The following is a 20,914-nucleotide window of genomic DNA, read 5'->3' on the forward strand; positions in this document are numbered from 1 at the left end:
TGACTACGCTAAAGCTTTTGACTGTGTGTGTCAAAACAAACTGATGAGATGGAAACATCAGACCACCTGACCTGCCTCCTGAGAAGTCTGTATGCAGGTCAAGAAGCAACAGTTACAACCAGACATGGAAGAACAGACTGGTTCCAAATTGGGAAAGGAGTCCGTCAAGGCTGTGTATTGTCACCCTGCTTATTTAACTTCTATGCAGAGTACATCATGAGAAACGCTGGGCTGCATGAAACACAAGCTAGAATCAAGATTGTCAGGAGAAATGTCAATAACCTCAGATATGCAGATGACACCACCCTTATGACAGAGAGCGAAGAAGAACTGAAGAGCCTCTTGATGAAGATGAAAGAGGAGAGTGAAAAAACTGGCTTAAAACCCAACATTGAAAAAACCAAGATCATGGCATCTGGTCCCGTCACTTCATGGCAAATAGATGGGGAAACAATGAAAGCAGTGAGAGAGTTCCTTTTCTTGGGCTCCAAAATCACTGCAGTTGGTGACTGCAGCCATGAAATTAAAAGACGTTTGATCCTTGGAAGAAAAGTTATGACCAACTTAGCCAGCATATTAAAAAGCCAGAGGCATTACTTTACCAACAAAGGTCTGTCTAGTCAAAGCTGTGGTTTTTCCAGTAGTCATGTATGGGGATGTGAGAGTTGGAACATAAAGAAGGCTGAGTGTCAAAGTATTGATGCTTTTGAACTGTGGTTGGAGAAGACTTTTGGGAGTCCCTTGGACTGCAGGGAGGTCCAACCAGTCAATCCTAAAGGAAATCAGTCCTGAATATTCATTAGAAGGACTGATGCTGAAGCTGAAACTCCAACTTTGGCCACCTGATGCAAAGAGCTGACTCATTTGAAAAGACCCTGATGCTGGGAAAGATTGAGGGCAGGAGGAGAAGGGGACGACAGAGGATGAGATGGTTGGATGGCATCACCAACTTGATGGACATGAGTTTGAGCCAGCTCCAGGAGATGGTGTGAAGGACAGGAAAGCCTGGAGTGCTGCAGTCCATGGGGTTGCAAAGAATCGGACACGACTGAGCGACTGAACAATGCGGAAGAGTTAGCCTTTGTTTAGCGTGTATTATTAAAGCTTAGTTCTTACTTACCCATAGAAGTCGTTCGTCCTGCAGCGCCCTGCTGTGGGACCCGCCTCTCTGGTTAGAGACGGCGCGCTCTGCTCTATGAACGCGGTGACTCTCGGGGGCTCTGGGTCCGCCCCTGCTAATGCCTGCCGTGTTTTGCAGCTGAAGCATATCCCTCCGTATGGATTTCTCTACCACCAGCAGCTGCAGTCTCTCTTCAGACAGTGTGGCCAAGTCAAGTCCATTGTGTTTGACGGGGCAAAGTAAGTGCTCTACTTTTGTAACCCACTGCAATTACGAAAGAGCCGTGAGATTTTCCTCTTTACAGGGGCTGGTTCTTGAAACTGGGCGTGTGGGAGGATGGGTCATCAGAGGGCCGCTGTGGACAGCTCTCGAAGCGTAGCGTAGCTGTGGTTCATGTCGTTGTCAGGAGCAGTGTGTCCTCTCAGCCGAGTTCCTCCTAAAGGAGCCGAGCTGTGTGGTCCCGGGTCTGACGCCCAGGGTGTTTAGCAGTGTGAGGGGTGCAGGCTGGCGCTCAGGGGGTGCGCTGCACTGGGCTGTGTGTGGCTGAGATTTCACAGGTGGGCCGGCTGCCAGAGATGCCCCCAGGAGACTGTCTGCTTCAGTCATTTAGAACCTGGGGGACAAGGAGCGAGGAGCCACCGAGGGGAGGGAACGGGAGGAGGCTGGGAGGAAGGTGGGGGTGTCGCGGGCTCGGCCTGTTCCACCTCTTGAGTTGGGAACACTCAGGGAAGAGGAGAATCATGGAATTGTGGTCTAGAGTATTTGAAAGAAATGATGTGTAAGGAGAGACCTGGGTGCCTTCTAGAGACAGCTGGTGGGAGTGGAATGGATGTGCATGAAGGGAGCCCAGGGCAGGTGGGGGTCAGTGGAGGGGGTGGAAAGGGAGCTGAGGCGGGACAGTGCCACGGGGAGGGGCTGCAGAGAGGCTGGGGGTGGACGGGACGAGGGAGCGGGCTGCTCTTACCAACTCAGGGCCCTGGCTTCCCCAGGCTCGTGCTCTCTGGGACAGCACTTGGAGGGTTACAAGTCTGTTTCTGAGTGTGATGCTTGACCTGGGCGGTTTGACATTGATTCGCCAACAAATGTGGAGAGAGGGTTTTCCCCTTTATTCCAGGGAGTGCCTGGCAGGCACCCATGCTGCATATTTGATTCTTACCCGCAGAGGGCGGGGTGGGCTAGCAGGACACTGGAGGGGGCAGGGGGGCGTGTTTCAGCATCACGTGATAAACCGGATGGTTGTGGGGGACCAGAAAGGTCACTGAGCCGCTCAGATGTGTGGTTCTCTCTCTCCATTTTATTCTACAATAAAAAAGAAAAAGCCCAGACCTATCACTTTGTTCTAATGATGACTATTAAGATTTCTTAGCTGAACATTCCTCTTGAAGTTGGTCTTTATTTCACATTATACTGCATGATACGTGAGGACGATGCTTGGTTTTGATTTAATGGTATGTCATTGTAATTTTTATTGCTTTTAAGTGAGTAGTTTCCTCTTGAATACATCTTCTTGATTACCCCTGTGTTGAGAAGTTAGTTACTGGTAGTTTTGAGGAGATGTGTAGCTGAAAATATCTAAACCTTGAGAGAAATTAACATACACTTAACATACACTTCTGTTTGAGAGAAATTAACATACACTTCTGTTTCAGACGCCTCGTAAGCTTATTTTTTATCTGTATTTGTGGAGCAGAGCCTTTGTGGAGTTTTCACGCAATCCAACAGAGAGGTTTAAGACGCTCCCTGCCGTGTACATGGCCATCAAGATGTCTCAGCGCAAAGTGTCCCTGGACCTCAGTGTTCACTCCGCGGAGGAGATTGAGGCGAAGGTGCCAGGAGGGGCCGTCTCCAAGCTCCGGAACACGCGGTAGGCTCGGGAGGCCCCTGGGCACGGCGCTCCCCGACTGCGTGTCCCCAGCGCTGCGTTTGAGCAGCTGTCTCACCGCGCTGAAGGGCACGCTGCGAGCTCCGCCTGGGGGCTGCTGTGTGCCGGCACCGGCCCTGGGCCTCTCTGAGCCTCAGCGTTTGCGTCTGTGCGACAGCTGGGCGCCCGTCAGGGCTGTCCGGGGGAGTGGGCGGGATCACTGTGTCATCTTCAATTTAGGCCGAGGGGCCCGAGCCTGGTGTCAGCCCCCTTTCTTCCTCCTTCCCGTCGCTCCTTTTCTTGAGCACAGGAGGGTCTTCCTTGTTCTTAGCGGAGCTGACACCGGCATGGGCCGCCCCTCCTGGTGGGCAGGGCGGAGGGTCTGCCTGGCCCAGGGCGCGGCCGTGCAGGCGGCGGCTCTGCGCCTCTTGGAACGTCCTGAATGCCCTCGGCGTCCCTGACAGAGGGCCGCTTTCGGGGCTGCGCCCACAGAGCTGCAGTCCTGTGTCTTTTCTCTTGGTCATCGTGTAAGCCCCCGAGGTGTCCGACTGGAAGTCGAGGGGTGGGGAGGAAGGGAAGTGTGGCCCCAAGTGTGGCTGGCGTGGGATGGCCTGGCTCCATCAGGGCGGCAGCTGGACGTGCCCAGTCTGGGGCCATGTGAATGCACCCGTCCTGCTGCCTGACTGCCTGGGCCACGCGTACTTAACACACGGGTCTGCGGACTGGGAAGAGGTGGGTTAGGATCTCTCATCATCCTTCCTCTTCATTTAAGAATAAAATGACTAGGAAAAAAAGGAAACCTTTTATCAAACTTTAGTTCTATCTCCTTGCATTTTAGCATTTGCTCTGTTACTGCTTTAAGGGGTGATGGTAACTTTGGGTTTAAACCACATGTGTGTTTTCTAGTGACATGACACAGGCGTGGATTCATGGTTTTCTAAAGGTCAAGGGTCACTCACCTCTGAACCCGCGAGTCAGGAGACCTTGCAGTTTCCAGATTAGACTTTATATCCTTGAAGGCAGAAATTCCACGACAGTCCTGAGCATTAGGATGTGTCTGTAGAGGGTGGTGTGTGACTGCGGGGCGCACGGCCTGCCCCAGGGCAGCCCAGGACACCGCAGAGTCTCTCGTCTGAGGCGAGATGCGATTCGTCATCACTGTCTGTATTTTATTAAAACCTTTTCTTGTAGTATCTGTGGACTAGTTCAAGCAGTAACTTCATGTATGTAAACATACATGTGTTCTTTGTAACACCTCTGTTGCCTTTTAAGATAAGTGGTGTCTTAACAGGGTGAACGTGGACTTCCAGAAGCAGACAGTTGATCCTATGCAAGTCTCCTTTAACACGCTGGACAAATCGCGGACCATCACAGACCTCCTGCTAACGATCGAAGTCACAGAGGTGAGAGCAGTGTGACCCAGGCATCAGAGCTCTTCCGTCCTCTTTGTCTAGAATTGCCTCGTTGAACACACGGGACAGTGGGCGTGGAGATGCACGCGCACACAGCCTGTGTGGCTTGGTCACCCACACTGGACCCTTGAGTCCTCGGATAACTTATGGTCGGCCCTCTGTGTCCATGGCTCCTCTCATCCTCAAATTCGACCAGCCATGGACCTTGTGGTCCTGTATCTCAACTACGGAAAAAACCTCTCTGTGAAGGACCCTCACGGATCACACTAGCATCATTTAAAGGGCATCGTTAAAGGTCACCTGGAGTCAGTCTGGGTGAGCTTGAATTACTCTCACTCATTGAATTGAAATGTGGCTGTAACACAAAATGAAACACAAATATTCATCCTAGAATCAAAGTTTAGTTTTTAAAATGTTAGTACATTTGAAATGCTGAAAAACACCAGTTTTAGCAATAAGGTTCAATAAGGTATGTAAAATGTTACTGGCTCAGTGCTGTTTGCCTGTGTAATTCAGTTTGTATCGGCAAAGCTAGCATCGGCAGCATTATTTGTTGGAGTGTAGTTTTTGCTTCTTCAAAATAAAATTTAAGTTAAATTGCCCCGGGCTTCCTGGCAAACGCGTGGTCCCCTTCCCTGGGAGACTCCCCTTAGCGGCCTGGCCTCCTGCCGACTGGAGGGCTGCAGGGGCGCGACCAGGGCCATGTGGTGGCGGCAGCAGGCGAGGCTGTCCGCACTCCACCCCACGCCGCTCCGGGGGCCGCGTGTTTGCCCAGAGAGCCCGTGGGGCACTGTGGGCTTGGCGGACCCTGGGGGCTGGCCAGGGTGGAACAGCCCTGATCTCATGTGGCCCCAGAGCCTGCATTGAGTCCCTCACCTCACTTGACCGGAACCCCCCTTTTATCATAAGCAGTGACTCAAACCCTGGAGAACCTGGGTACCAAGGAATGTAGCTTGTGACCTGCAGTGCGGGGGCGGGGGGGGTGAGTGGCACGTCAGGCCTGCAGCGGGCATGCCTGTTCCTCTAGACAGAGATCCTCTCCAGGGTTCGTCTCCTCCTCCCCTCTAGGTGGTTGAGGTGGGACACTTCTGGGGGTACAGGACTGATGAGAAGAACTGGGAGTTTCTGAAGAGGCTGACCGCCGAGATAAACCGCCTCACGCTGGTGCCCCTGCCTGTCCACCCCCACCCAGACCTGGTCTGCCTGGCTCCCTTTGCTGACAATGATAAGGAAAGCTACTTCAGAGCACAGGTCCTCTATGTTTCCGGAGATTCTGCCGAGGTATGTTTTTCTGTAATAAATCTCGCAACGGGAAATGAGACAGACTCACAGCAGTTGACAGAAAGCCTTCTGTCTTTTCAAGTGGAAGGTAAATATAAAATGGTTACAATTAGAGAAGTGGTCCAGTCGGAACGTCCCTTGCCTCAGTGACCTGAGGATTCGCCCCGTCCCTGGGAATCCCGAGGAGCGGGGCGGGCTGGGGTGGCCGAGTCCGGGTTACTGGCCGGGCCGCGCTGACGCACACCCCGCCTCCTACAGGTGTTCTTCGTGGACTACGGGAACAGAGCGCGCGTGGCGCTGGGCGTCCTCATGGAGATCCCCTGCCAGTTTCTTGAGCTCCCCTTCCAGGTGAGGGAGACACGCCTGTGTCCTGAGCGTGTGAAGCCGGAGGGGTCTTGGAGGTCAGGGCTCACCCCTCAGCTTGCAGATGGGCCAAGACCCAGAGCAGGAAGACACTCATTTTCTTGTACTCCCCAAGTCTGGTTTCTGCTTTTTCCCCAAAATATATTGCTGTAGATGTTTTTGCTAATAGTGCTTCTGGAGCAAGCTAAAGTACACGGAGGGTTTCAAACTTAGTGACGTTTCTAATGCTTTCCCACCTGTGCTTTGTAAAAGTCATTCTAAGCGTTTTTGTCATCGACTAGCGAAACCACGTGACTTTACCTGTGCCGTCCTCGGTCACCCTGACGTGCTTCCGGCAGGATCTGTGGCGGGCCCTGGTGCAGCCCCTGCCCAGGGCTACTTTGAGTGGCGCCTGGGCTGAGCGTCCGACCTGCCCTCTGTCCCGCAGGCCCTGGAGTTCAAGATCTGCAAGATGCGCCCGTCGGCCCAGTGTCTGGTGTGCGGGGAGCGCTGGAGCGGCGCGGCCGGCCGGCGCTTCTCCTCCCTGGTCGGCGGCCGCACCCTGCTGGTGAAGGTCTTTTCCGTGGTGCACAGTGTCCTGCACGTGGACGCCTACCTCCCCTCGGGGCTGCAGGACACGGTCAGCGTACGGGGCATCCTCATTGGGCAGGGCTACGCCGAGCCGGCCGAGGAGCCCTACGAGTCCAAGGTGCGTGCTGCCTGTGGCTGGCGCACGTGTGTGTGTGCACGCACCCGTGGGCGGGATGGGGAGTGAGGCACGGGGGCCCTTGCCCGCTCTCAGGACCTCAAGGGGTGCAGAACCGGACAGCAATCAGCGTGTCGAGATCTGTGGTTCCTTCCTAAATGTCTTCTGCTTTCTTTGAGACCAAATCGTGATGGCCAGGTGATTTGGTGGCCAGGTACTGTTCTTGTTGGTTTCCGGTTATGAAGCTGTCTTTTTTTTTTTTTTCTTCTTGGAACGAAAGTTAGATGTGAAAATGTTCTTTTTGGGGGGAGTTTTTAAAAAATGGATTCCAAGATTTATGTCCCTAATGAATTTTATAATTCCTTTATAAAATATTTGTTTCAAGTGTTTGAAACATTTCAAAATGTCTTTCAACTGTTTATTTCAAAACCATTTCTGAAGCTGCCTTTCTTAATCTGGAAGTTTGAGATGTCACTTTGAAGTTCATGTTGAAGGTAGTTCCTTCTACCTCATCTGCTGGGGATGAGGTACTGGGTGAGGCAGGGGCAAACCAGCAGGAAAGCGTCACTATAGAGCCTGCTGGGTTTGTGTTTCCACTTGAGAAAATGCACCAGGCGTCCTGGTCACAGCCCCAGGGTGAAGCTGACATTTTGTGTACAAAAACCCTGTGTCACTCTTCAATTCTCTGATGGCTGAAAGCTTCCCTTGTGGCTCAGCTGGTAGAGTCCGCCTGCAATGTGGGAGACCTGGGTTCACTCCCTGGGTTGGGAAGATCTCCTGGAGAAGGGAAAAGCGACCCACTCCAGTGTTCTGGCCTGGAGAACTCCATGGACTGTATATGTCCAGGGTTGCAAAGTGTCAGACACAACTGAGCAACTTTCATTTTGACTGAAAGGTAGTAAAGGCTAATGAACTGAGCCTTTAGTGAGTTCTGTCTTCTTTTGTTTGAATCGATAAATTATCTTTTGACATCTTAGTGATCTAAAGGTTACCTAATGATAAGGTCATGCCTATGAAATGCTTTGATTAGTTTGGAATAAAATTTTTTTATACTGGTTTTCCTTTCAGCAAAATGAATTTTTCTTATTTTGTTTAGCAAAGCCACGAAGTTCTCAAGGGTCTCTTTTCCAAATCAGTAGAAAACCTGACAGACATGTCCATGGTATCTCCTGGGAAAGAAGACGAAAAGTACCTGATCCGGATTTTGCTAGAGAGCTTTTCTTCCAATAAGCTGGGTAACCCGAACTGCAAGGTAATTTATAGGAGTTGTTCTAAAGTACAATTAAGAGCTTTGAATACTCTACAGCTGAAAGCTGCGTTGTAGCTGGAGGTCACGGTGGTTTTCTGTTCTTGGTTTTTAGTGTTGTTACTTCTCTCACTGTGGAGCCTGTACTAATATGAGAAAAAGCTAGAGTTTAGTATAGAGATGGGCGTTTGACTAGTTCTTTTTTTTTTTTTTTTGAGTGGTTCTTTTTTAAGCCAACCTTTCCAAAGGGGACACCATATGAAAAAAATTACACAGCCTGAAAGCTGAGGATTATGTTTGTTATATTTGGCGGACTTTCTGAGGACTCAAGCCCAGGAGGCAGCCTCTCAGACAGTTCCGAGGAGGCAGAATAGATGGGAGCTTTGCAACAAAGCCAGGCAGTTGAGTGGCAGACTGCGTTTTCAGTCACAGTGACCAGTGCTTGCTCGTCAGAGGGAGGGGAGCAGGGCTGTGGGCTTCGGAGAACCAGCGTCAGGGCTTAGCTTCATCCCATGGAGGCGTTTGGTGGGGAGGGTTGGCTGGGGCGTGTCCCCTCACCCCAGTCAGGGACTCTGCTTTTATTGTCCTGGCCTTTGACTGTGTGGTCGTAGACCTACTGCTGCAATGAAGAGAGTCCTTTCACAGAAGTGTTTGACAGTGTTTCCTTTTCTTGACCAAAGGCTATCTTATATATGTGTGTGTGTGTGTGTATTTTATATGCATAATATGAAGGTTAGCAAACCATTGATGGAAGCAGGTGCATCCCAGAAGAGTACCCCTTTTAAGGCGTTTTTCCCCATTAAATCTTCAAGACCTTATGACTAAGACATAGCTTTTTTTCTTTCTTTTAAACTGTGAGCTGACTTTTGGATTTTTAAAATGGAAGTAAAGTGACATTTTACATATTAGTAACATTTTGTATGTTTTGTGTGTACAGGCAGTACTTCATGGGCCTTTTAACCCTTACGAACTGAAGTGTCATAGTCTGACCAGAATATCCAAATTCAGGTAAGATTAAGATTGCCACGAAGCGTCTTTCTCTGCTCCTCTGTTCACAGGGCTTATCAGAAACTAAGCTTTTCTATGTCTAACCTCTCGGAACGTGCTACCTTTTCCAAGTCCTTCCGGCCTGTGCGCTCACTCCAGACCTGAGGGCCCCACATTCTCTTAGGTGAAAACCGTTCTGCTGAGACCTGGGCTTCGTCAGGGCCCTCGTCATTTCTGTTCTTGGCGTCGTCGTCGTTCGTCCAGCAGGTCTGTCGTGCCTGCCGTGTCCTGGGGGGGGTTAGAGAGAGCAGCAGTGACCGCGGCACAGGCGGCGTCCCCCTCCCCCCGCTGTGGGTCCAGCAGGCACAGCGGCCGACAGAGCAAACCTCTGACTTCACGGTGGGTTGGTGCGGGCCTTGATGGGCTCATGGAACACCATGGAGGCGTCTCAGAGCGCCCTGACCACACTCAGAAGGCTGTCGGGTTTCAGAAGTCCGAGACCCGGAGTGTGTGGAGGAGTGAAGACCAGGAGCGTCGTGCTGGCAGGGCGAAGGCTGCTTGGGGGGGGGGGGGGTGCAGGCCGGGCCTGGCGTGAGTGCTCCCTTGAGGAGGGGGAGTGAGTGCTCCCTTGAGGAGGGGGAGCGAGTGCTCCCCTGAGGAGGGGCAGTGAGAGCCGAGGACCGCTGGGAGGCGCCGGGCGCCGAGCCTCAGCAGGCATTTCCTCAGGAGACGCGTGCGAAGCGTCCTTTTGTGCATCTTAAACGATTGCTTGGGCTGCAGGGGAAAGCCCTGGCTTGCCAGCGTCTCCTCCCAGAACCAGCAGCACGCGTGTCCCCGAGAGCCTGTGAGGGACGCAGAGCTCAGCCCCCGTTCGCAGCAGGAGCCCCGCGGGCACTTGAGAGGGTGCAGAGCCCGCACAGAGGAGACTCTGGAGGCCGTTCCCTCTGCACTCCAGGCGGGTCACCGTGGACTGTGTCCACCGCAGGAGGAGCAGAAAGCTCAGGAGAGCTTTCGGTGTGGACTCAACAGGCTGCCCTGCAATTAGATTTGAAGGTTTGGGAGGAGCAGGCATGGAGGGGCCCTGCTGGGCTGCTGTGAGCAGGGTGCAGGTGGGCCAGGCCGGGCTTCCCCCAGGCGGGTGTCCAGGGACAGCCTGCTGGGACGCAGGCAGCGGCCGAGGCAGGTGGGCAGCACGGGCGGCGGTCTGGCTGCATGTGGAGGTTCAGGCCGGGGCAGCACGTGGGTCTGGGCGTGGCTGGGACTGCGGCGCGAGGAGACTCGTGGAGACGTCGGGCCGTGGCCTCCCAGCGGTAGGTCGCTCGCTGCATTTGCGGATCGGCCTGTATCTGAAGTGGCTCCTCCTGGTCTGGTGTCAGGCGCTGCCTCGTGGAGGGGCCGCCTCTCCTGACAGCTCTGTTTCCAGGTGCGTCTGGATCGAGAAGGAAAGCATCAACTCGGTCATCATCAGCGACAGCCCGGAGGATGTGCACCAGCGGCTGCTGGTCGCCGCCTCCCTCTCGGTGAACACGACTGGTGAGCGAGGGGCGCCGCCCGCCCTGACCCCGCCCCCACCCGTCCCGCCCCCGGCTGTGCGCTGCGCCTGTGAGCCGGAGAGTCCCAGCCTTCCGCTCCCTGCGCAGGGCCGCGGGGATGGACTCCTTGGCGGTCCATGCTTTCCGTTATCTTGGCCAGACGGGAGGGCGAATCTCAGCTCTTGGCCTGGGGAGAAAGGAGAGGAGGAGTAACCAACAGACCAGGATCAGAGCCAGGGCCTCAGGCGGCGGGGTTCCCCCGGAGCTGGGGGACCCGCACCAGGGCGCCCCTCCCTGCCGGGCGTCTGTGGGGAGGACCGCACGCAGGGCGGCGGCCTGAGAACAGGGAGGGCGCGGAGCCCGCGGTGACCGCCCGCCGCCCGCCGGGCCTGTCCGCAGGGTCCACCATGCTGCTGCGGGAGACCTCGCTGATGCCGCACATCCCAGGCCTCCCCGCGCTCCTCAGCATGCTGTTCGCCCCCGTCATGGAGCTCAGGTAGGGAGCGCTCGCAGCCTGGGCCCCAGGCCGCCGTGGGACGCGGACCGGTGGGGGAGGCGGGCGTCCTCGCGGGAGAGAGCGCTGACGGAAAGGCGCCCTGTGGGTCTGCCTGCCGGCGGGCCCCCCAACTTAAGCGTTCACGTGGTTTGTGGGGCTGCGCTTGATCCTGTTCAGGACGCTGAGCGGGCCGACAAGGACACGCAGCCTCCCACGGGTCCCGGTGACAGAGCAGCGAACACACTCGGGAGGGAACCGGAGGCTCAGAGGGCGCTGCGGCGGGGCGTGTCCGTAGCCAGGGGGCCGGAGGCCACGCCAGGTGCTCTGGCAGCGGCGTCAGCGGACACCCGTGGTGTCCTGCGCGTTGCCGGCCGTGAGCTGAGAAGCAGGCGGAGCCCCTGGGGCGGAGTGAGGATGAGCGCGACAGCAGGCCGCCCGGAGACGCCGCCCGGTGCACGGCCTGCATTGGAACAGCAGGGTCCGCAGGCCACCACGAGGCGGCAGCCCTGCTGGGCTCTGTTGGGTTGCAGGGTGGCGGGGACGCAAGAAAGGAATGAGGCTGGGCCTTCGGGAGCCCACATTCTGGAGGGTGAGACGGACGACCTCTCCAGACACTGAGGCAGGCCTGCGTGCACTTGAGGAGGGCTGGCGCCCGTGGCTTGTGCCCCGTCCCCCTCTCCTGGGAGCGGATGCGGGTCCATCGACCAGCCTCCTGGTGAGAGTCCAGGGGAGGTAGCCCTGTGCCGACTCAGCCCTCCTCCTGTGAGGGCTGCTTAGAATCTGCTGTCACGTCTCAGATAAACAGTGCTTTTTAAGAAATGATGATGATGACTATATGTCTTTTTCTCCTACTATAGAAACATATGCTACTTACAAAAAAATACTGTATGGGGAAAAAGTGAACATTACCAGTATATTTATTTTCAGTGTTCACCTAGATAAATATATACACTTTTAAAAATTGAAGTATAGTTGATTTACAGTGTTGTGCACATGTTTTGTTTTTTAATTTTTTCATACTACATTTTATAAGCATTTTTATAGTACGATGGCATCTTTGTAAATATTCATTGTAAACATTGCATCATATACTACTGAGGGGACGTATCGTGGCTTTTATCAACTATGCCCAGTTTTGTTTACATTTGTGTTTGTTTCTGACCTGCTTTGGCCCTGAAGGAATTTAATATGCCTTTATGTGTTGGAATTTGGGTTCTGTCTAGTTTTGTAATAATGGTGTGATACATATCTCTAGAATAAAGGCATCTTCTGGGTCTTTGTAGGGGAGACATGTGAAATCAACACACTGGGTGCGATGCTCGTCAGAAAGCTCCATGAGGGCAGGGGCGGGGGTCTGAGTTGGGAATGCACCACCACGTCTGTCCAGGCTCCTGCTTCAGCTCTTTTTTCAATATAAACTTCTTGAGGACTTGAGTAATGCAGTGTATTTTTTTTTACACCAAGGTGAATACCTCTTTAAGAATTCTGGATGGTGAGGTGTCTGGAGACACTCTGAGCCTGGGCAGGAGGAGCCTGGCGCGTGCCGGGCCCTCTGTCTGACCACACTGCCAGCTGTCCTCCCATGCAGGGGCTCCCCCATCACCTCCGGCGCCCCATACTCCCCCAGCCGAGCATCCTTGCCCACTTGCCCTGGAGGGCCAGCACGGGAGCGCGGAGCGGCTCACGTCTCCACCCTGTGTGCTGACGGGCCGTCTCAGCTATTGACCAGTGTATTCACCGGCTGCTTTTGTAATTTTAAAAAACCTTGCTCCATACCCCATATGTTTTAAAAGCCTTAGGATACATGAGACCACAGCAGAGGGACCTGTCAAGCACTGGAAGCGGGTGGGGTGGTGAAAATATACATTAAGAAAGGCTTATGCTGGGCTTGCGCTCTGGCCGTGCCTGGCACTCCCCGAAGTCTGGGCTTTCCCAGCTCTCAGAGGGGCCCTCCTGCGCTCACAGGATGGTGGAGGCGGCTCGGAGACTTGTGCACTCTTGGCGCTTGTAGACGCTGCAGCCCTCACCATGACTCAGGGCCTCGCTGCTTGCTTCTGGCAGCAGAGCGGGGAGGTGGGCAGAGCCACAGAGGACAGCCTGGGCAGGGTTTGGAGATGCTGTTAGACTCCTAACACTTTGAAGGTTAATACAGTATGCATTACAGAGTATTTAACGGTGTTTTTTTATGGAGGTTTCAGATTGATTTAACATTTACCTTTTGAGGAAGTATATTTCCTTATTCAGCAAAACTCTGGAAAATTCTTAAAGAGATGGGAATATCAGATCACTTGACCTGCCTCTTGAGAAATCTGTATGCAGTTCAGGAAGCAACAGTTAGAACTGCACATGGAACAACAAACTGATTCCAAGTTGGGAAAGGAGTACGTCAAGGCTGTATATTGTCACCCTGCTTATTTAACTTGTATGCAGAGTACATCATGAGAAACGCTGGGCTGGGTGAAGCACAAGCTGGAATCAAGATTGCTGGGAGAAATATCAGTAACCTCAGATATGCAGATGACACCACCCTTATGGCAGAGAGTGAAGAAGAACTAAAGAGCCTCTTGATGAAAGTAAAAGAGAAGAGTGAAAAAGTTGGCTTAAAACTCAGCATTCAGAAAACTAAGATCATGGCATCTGGTCCCTTTACTTCATGGCAAATAGATGGAGAAACAGTGACAGACTTTACTTTCTTGGGCTCTAATACACTGTAGATGGTGATTGCAGCCATGAAATTAAAAGACACTTGCTCCTTGGAAGAAAGTTATGACCAACCTAGACAGCATATTAAAAAGCAGAGACATTAGTTTGCCAACAAAGGTCTTTCTAGTCAAAGCTATGGTTTTTCCAGTAGTCATGTATGGATGTGAGAGTTGGACTGTAAAGAAAGCTGAGCGCCGAAGAATTGAGGCTTTTGAACTGTGGTGTTGGAGAAGACTCTTGAGAGTCCTTTGGACAGCAAGGAGGTCCAACCAGTCAATTCTAAAGGAAATCAGTCTGAATATTCATTGGAAGGACTGATGCTGAAGCTGAAACTCCAATACTTTGGCCACCTGATGTGAAGAGCTGACTCATTTGAAAAGACCCTGCTGCTGGGAAAGATTGAGGGCAAGAGGAGAAGGGGACGACAGAGGATGAGATGGTTGGATGGCTTCACCGACTCAACGGACATGAGTTTGAGTAAATTCCGGGAGTTGGCGATGGACAGGGAGGCCTGGCGTGCTGCAGTCCGTGGGGTGGCAAAGAGTGGGACACAGCTGAGCAGCTAAACTGATTTCCTTATTTGGCGCATATGAGGAGTTCTAGGATATTAGCTTGCAAGAACCATCTGCAAGGAACTGTTTCAACATAATTTTAACATACTGCGCGTAAGTTTAAAGCCTCTTGTTTAGAGAAGTTAGCCCTTCCAAAGACAGCGGTAGCGAGCTCATACAGACTCGGGCCCCTCTCCTGCCTGCCGGCTCTGGCCGAGGTGACGCCACAGCGCGCCTCCCCTCTGCTCTCCGCGGGGTGCACTTTCTTTCGTCCTGTCACGACTTTTGCAGTTTTCAGTGTGAATCTGACACATGCTTTGAAAAGGAAGTAAAAGTTTTTTGGGGTCTTAATCGCTGTTTCTTAGGTGCACATAGGGTGTTTAGGATCCCTAGAAGAGAATTAAACTCAGCGCTCTGATTACCTTTATTAATGTAAGATTTAGAGTCGATGAGCGTAGAATTGCTGCCCCCATGGGGTTGGTTCAAGGCTGAGTGTGTGAGGACCTTCCTTGTCCAACGTGTGTGTTCTCACAGGGGAACAGTCAGCTTAAGTCTCATCACAGCTGCAGGAACGTAGATGTGATGTGGTGTCTCAAAAAGCCACGATGAAGCTGTCATCCTTCATTTTGGTGAGCCCTGGTTATTGTGTTTTGGAAAGATTTTGTATAAATTGAAATAATAAATTGCATTCATTAAAAACAGATGTGGGTGAGCTTGCCATTTAAGGAAGCATTTTGGTGACTGTTACGTAAAGCACATACTCAGCATCTAATGTGTAAGTGAATCTGAGTCTCTCTGAGTTTACTTAGAATGTGATTCCCTTTCATTTTTATTAAAGTGAGGGAAAAAAGTGTGTGTCTATGTGTATGTATATGTCTAGGACTAAGAAGTAAACTGCCTAGAATATTTTCATCAAAGTTTTATTGATCTAGATGATGGGAAAAGGTCTGCATTGATTAAGAGCCAAGTAAAATTACCAAAATATTTTAAAAGATATTTAATATCAATATTTGTAAAAAGTGAGAAGACCTAAACAGACATCTCTCCAAAAACAACATACAGATGGCTAATAAACACAGGAAAAGATGCTCAACATTGCTCATTGTTAGAGAAATGCATATCAAAACTGCAATGAAATATCACTTCACATGAGTCAGAATGGCCATCATCAAAAAAATCTACAAACAATAAATGTTGGAGAGGGTATGGAGAAAGGGAACCCTCTTGCACTGTTGGTGGGAATGTAAGTTGATACGGCCACTGTGGAGAACCGCTTGGGGCTTCCTTAATAAGCTAAGAATAAAACTACCACGTAACCCTGCAGTTCCTCTAGTGGGCATGTACCCCGAGGAAACCATGATTGAAAAAGACACGGGTACCCCAGGGTTCATCGCAGCGCTGTTTACAGTAGCGGGGACAGGGAAGCAGCCTGGATGGCCATCAGCAGGAACTGTGGTTCATACACACGATGGAGTATTACTCAACCGTAAAAAGGAGTGCGTTGGAGTCAGTGCTAATGGATGAAGTGGGTGAACCTAGGGCCTGTTATACAGAGTGAAGTAAGTGAGAAAGAGAAAAACAAGTATTTTATGCTCACATATATACGGGCTTCCCAGGTGGCGCTAGTGGTGAAGAACCCGCCTGACAGTGCAGGTGGACGTAAGAGACGCTGGCTCAGTCCCTGGATCAGGAAGATCCCCTGGAGGAGGAAATGGCAACCCACTCCAGCATTCTTACCTGGAGACTCTCTTGGACAGAGGAGCCTGGCGGGCTGCTGCAGTCCAGAGGGTCTCACGGAGTTGGACAGGACTGAAGGGGTTTGGCATGTGTGCACATACCTGGAATCCAGAGAGATGGCCGGTGAACCTGCGCGCAGGGTGGCGGCGGAGACGTAGACACAGAGAACAGACCTGGGGACGCGGCTGGCAGAGAAGGAGAGAGTGGGGTGGATGGAAGGAGTGGCAGGGGAGCGTGTACACCACCGCGTGTGAAACAGATGGCTGGTGGGGATTTGCTGTGTGGTGCATGGAGGTCAAATCTGGTGCTCTGTGACCACATGGAGGGGGTGGGGTGGGGTGGGAGGTTCAAGTCGCAGGGGATGCATGTATACCCATGACTGATGCATGTCGGCATATGGCAGCAACCAGCACAGTATCACAAAGCAGTTATTCTCCAACTAGACATAAAATGTCAAAAAATATTTTATTCATTTGATAATACCAGTATTTCAGAATGTTGATTCATTTGATAATCTGTTGGGCCTGTCATGGGCTGAGGCACTGGTGGTTTATTTTTTTTTAATTTTTATTTTTTCTTTTTTTTTTCCGATCCCCGCTCCCACCTCCCTCTCCACCTGATTCCTCTGGGTCTTCCCAGTGCACCAGGCCGGAGCACTTGTCTCATGCATCCCACCTGGGCTGGTGATCTGTTTCACCATAGATAGTATACATGCTGTTCTTTTGAAATATCCCACCCTCACATTCTCCCACAGAGTTCAAAAGTCTGTTCTGTATTTCTGTGTCTCTTTTTCTGTTTTGCATATAGGGTTATCGTTACCACCTTTCTAAATTCCATATATATGTGTTAGTATGTTGTAATGTTCTTTATCTTTCTGGCTTACTTCACTCTGTATAAGGGGCTCCAGCTTCATCCATCTCATTAGGACTGGTTCAAATGAATTCTTTTTAATGGCTGAGTAATATTCCATGGTGTATATGTACCACAGCTTCCTTATCCATTCATCTGCTGATGGGCATCTAGGTTGCTTCCATGTCCTGGCTATTATAAACAGTGCTGCGATGAACATTGGGGTGCATGTGTCTCTTTCAGATCTGGTTTCCTCGGTGTGTATGCCCAGAAGTGGGATTGCTGGGTCATATGGCAGTTCTATTTCCAGTTTTTTAAGGAATCTCCACACTGTTTTCCATAGCGGCTGTGCTAGTTTGCATTCCCACCAACAGTGTAAGAGGGTTCCCTTTTCTCCACACCCTCTCCAGCATTTATTGCTTGTAGACTTTTGGATAGCAGCCATCCTGACTGGCGTGTAATGGTACCTCATTGTGGTTTTGATTTGCATTTCTCTAATAATGAGTGACGTTGAGCATCTTTTCATGTGTTTGTTAGCCATCTGTATGTCTTGTTTGGAGAAATGTCTGTTTAGTTCTTTGGCCCATTTTTTGATTGGGTCATCTATGTTTCTGGAATTGAGCTTCAGGAGTTGCTTGTATATTTTTGAGATTAATCCTTTGTCTGTTTCTTCATTTGCTATTATTTTCTCCCAATCTGAGGGCTGTCTTTTCACCTTACTTATAGTTTCCTTTGTAGGCACTGGTGTTTTAGACTAATGCCTATCCATGCGAGGGAGCTTGGGTCGAGGGGCCTGGGGTGTGTGTGTGGTGGGGAACAGAGAGTCCCTGCTGGAGGAGCCTGCGCCCCTGCTGCCGGGAAGCCAGAGGAGCAGGGGCCTGGCCGGGAGTGTGCTGTGTAATGGAGCCCCGCAGAGGTGGTGGTCAGGGGGCTGTGGACACCGCTGGGAGCCCTTGAGCCACGACGCAAGATTGGGGGACGTGTTCTGAAAAGCCAGTGAAGGCAGACTAGAGGAAGCAGGAGTAGATGTGGGGTAAATTGGCCGGACGCTGACTGCCCAGTGGGAGATGGCAGTGGTTTGGGCGAGGCCAGAGGCTGTTGGGATGGAGAGGATGAGTGGATTTAGGAGAACTGTGGGAGACGGAAGTGGCAGGAGCTGGTGGTGGTGGCGGGAAGCAGTGAGCTTTTGTGCAAAGAGGATGTAGTGCTCTGTATTCTTGGCGTGTGTGATTGTTTTGCGGTGGAAAGGTGGGACAAACAACTTGAAGCTTTTACTGGGTGCTAGACTTCTTTCACAGGTCACACATATGTTTATAACCCTTTCTCCAGAAATATCACTTATAAGACTTCACTGGGGAGGGAATTCAAAAGTAGGGAAAAAACCATATGTGATAAAATATTCTTTATGTTGTCTAGTGCAGTGAGAATTAGAAACCTAAATAATAGATTAGTGTAAATACTTTTTTATAACTATATATACTCTATTCTTTTTAATATAAAAACTGGAGGAGAAAATGCAAAAATTGAAATTAGTTGCTGCCTTAGGGGTTGGCAGAATTTAGGATTTTATTGGTCACTTCCTTTAACATTCAAACAGGGCTTACAGACTTGCATGGGCTTCCATGGTGGCTCAGACGGTAAAGAATCTGCCTGCAGTGTAGGAGACCAGGGTTCAATCCCTGGGTCAAGAAGATCCTCTGTGAAAAATTCTTAAAGAGATGGGAATATCAAACCACTTTACCTGCCTCCTGAGAATCTGTATGCAGGTCAAGAAGCAACAGTTAGAACTGGACAAGGGACAACGGACTGGTTCCCAATTGGGGAAGGAGTACATCAAGGCTATATATTATCACCCTGGTTATTTAACTTCTCTGCAGAGTACATCATCCAAAATGCTGGACTGGCACAACAGCCCCAGGGAAATTCCTAAATATATTTTTACTATTATCATTTTTTAATTAAAAAAATTTTTAAGTTCTTTATTACTCCTTTAACTTTCATTTTTATAACCTACTATTACCTTGCAAAAAAGACCCTATTTTTAAAGCAGATTTCATATATATATTTTATAATTTTTGTGATTGATTTTGTTTTGTATTTTTAATATTGTTAACCTCTAGATTTTTAATCTTTGCTTTTTGATATTTGTTATCAGTTTTATGATAGCTCAGTTGGTAAAGAATCCACCTGCAATGCAGGAGACGACTCTAGTTCAATCCCTGGGTTGGGAAGATCCCCTGGAGAAGGGATAGGCTACCCACTCCAGTATTTTGGGGCTTCCCTTGTGGCTCAGCTGGTAAAGAATCCTCCTGCAATGCAGGAGACCTGGGTTCACTCCCTGGGTTGGGAAGATCCCCTGGAGAAAGGAAAAGCTACCCACTCCAGTATTCTGGCCTAGAGAACTCCATGGACCGTATAGTCGATGGGGTTGCAAAGAGTCAGACACGACTGAGCGACTAACACACTTTGTACCTTTAAGAATCGAATCTTTAGTATCCTTTTTCACTTAGGGGTGTGATTAATGGCTTGATTGCTCTCTCCCCTTTTGACTCTCCCTTTTCTCCCCCAGGTCACCTCTATCTCCTCCCTGTGCCTTCTCTTCTCTACTTATCTCTGTGAATCTCTCTGGGTGTTCCGAGCTGTGGAGAACACTTAGGGAACTGATTACTGGCTGGATTGTCTTTCCATTTTTGACTCCCTGTCTTCTCCTCCTGGTCACCTCTATCCCCCTCCTTCCTCTTTTCTATCTCCCTCCTCCCTCTTCTCTTCTCCATGTAACTCTGTGAACCTCTCTGGGTGTCTGTTGCTGTGGAGAATTTTTTCACCATTAACCTAGATGTTTTATCATCTGTGCTGTATGGATGGAGAAGTCTTGAGGCTACTGTAAGAATAAGACTGAAAGCCAGAGGCAGAAGCCTTAAATCCAAAACTGGAGAACATCAGAGAACTCCTGATTCCAGGGAACATTAATAGACAAGAGCTCATCTGAAAGCCTCCATACCCACACTGAAACCAAGCTTCACCCAAGAGCCAACAAGTTCCAGAGCAAGACATACCACACTAATTCTCCAGCAATGCAGGAAAACAGCCCTGAGCATTAAAATACAGGCCGCCCAAAGCCATGCCAAACCCACAGACACCCCAAAACTCACTACTGGACACTTCATTGCACTCCAGAGAGAAGAGATTCAGCTCCACCCACCAGAACATAGATGCAAGCTCCCCTAACCAGGAAGCCTTGACAAGCCACTCGTCCAACCCCACCCACAGGGAGCAGGCTCCACAATAAAGAGGAACCACAAACTTCCAGCCTGCAGAAAGGCCACCCAAACAGCAACCTAAACAAAACGGAAAGGCAGAGAAATATTCAGCGGGTAAAGGCCACCAAACCAAACAAAAGAGGAGATAGGGAGTCTCCCTGAAAAAGAATTCAGAATAATGATAGTAAAAATGATCCAAAATCTTGAAAACAAAATGGAGTTACAGATAAGTAGACTAGAGACAAGTATTAAGAAGATGCAAGAAATGTTTAACAAGGACCTTGAAGAAATAAAAAAGTCAATAATGAATAATTCAATAACTGAGATAAAAAGCACTCTGGAGGGAAACAAGAGAAGAATAACTGAGGCAGAAGATAGGATAAGTGATGTGGAAGATAGAATAGTGGAAGTAAATGAGGCAGAGAGGAAAAAAGAAAAGTGAGGACAACCTCAGAAACCTCTGGGGCAATGTTAAACACCCCAACATTTGAATCATAGGAGTCCCAGAAGAAGAAGACAGGGCATGAGAAAATACTTGAGGAGATAATAGTTGAAGACTAAAATGGGGAAGGAAATAGTCACCCAAGTCCAAGAAACCCAGAGAGTCCCAGACAGGATAAACCTGGGGCGAAACACCCCAAGACACATATTAATCAAATTAACGAAGATCAAACACAAAGAGAAAATATTAAAAGCAGCAAGGGGAAAGCAACAAATAACACACAAGGGGATCCCCATAAGGATAACAGCTGATCTTTCAATGGAAACTCTTCAGGGCAGAAGGGAATGGCAGGATATACTTAAAGTGATGAAAGCGAAAAACCTACAATC

General features: G+C 50.3%; 1 protein-coding gene across 3 annotated transcripts in view; it reads left to right on the plus strand.

Annotated features, from left to right (window-relative positions):
- Nucleotides 1-20,914, plus strand: part of TDRD9 (tudor domain containing 9) — a 108,006-nt gene that overhangs the window by 67,477 nt on the left and 19,615 nt on the right. For 2 of the 3 annotated variants that reach the window (XR_006344494.1, XM_043922414.1), the window contains exons 23-32: nt 1,259-1,359; nt 2,811-2,984; nt 4,273-4,384; nt 5,462-5,674; nt 5,933-6,022; nt 6,465-6,725; nt 7,819-7,974; nt 8,906-8,976; nt 10,379-10,488; nt 10,887-10,983. Coding sequence is in view for 2 of the 3 variants with exons in the window: in XM_043922414.1 (XP_043778349.1) it covers nt 1,259-1,359; nt 2,811-2,984; nt 4,273-4,384; nt 5,462-5,674; nt 5,933-6,022; nt 6,465-6,725; nt 7,819-7,974; nt 8,906-8,976; nt 10,379-10,488; nt 10,887-10,983 (1,385 nt within the window). In the remaining variant the exon portion in view is untranslated. Of the gene's footprint in view, nt 1-1,258; nt 1,360-2,810; nt 2,985-4,272; nt 4,385-5,461; nt 5,675-5,932; nt 6,023-6,464; nt 6,726-7,818; nt 7,975-8,905; nt 8,977-10,378; nt 10,489-10,886; nt 10,984-12,266; nt 12,403-20,914 lie in introns of those variants that run through there. The other variant, XM_043922415.1, reaches the window with a different exon arrangement.

This window comes from Cervus elaphus, chromosome 13 (assembly GCF_910594005.1).
Source record: "Cervus elaphus chromosome 13, mCerEla1.1, whole genome shotgun sequence".
NCBI lineage: Eukaryota > Metazoa > Chordata > Mammalia > Artiodactyla > Cervidae > Cervus > Cervus elaphus.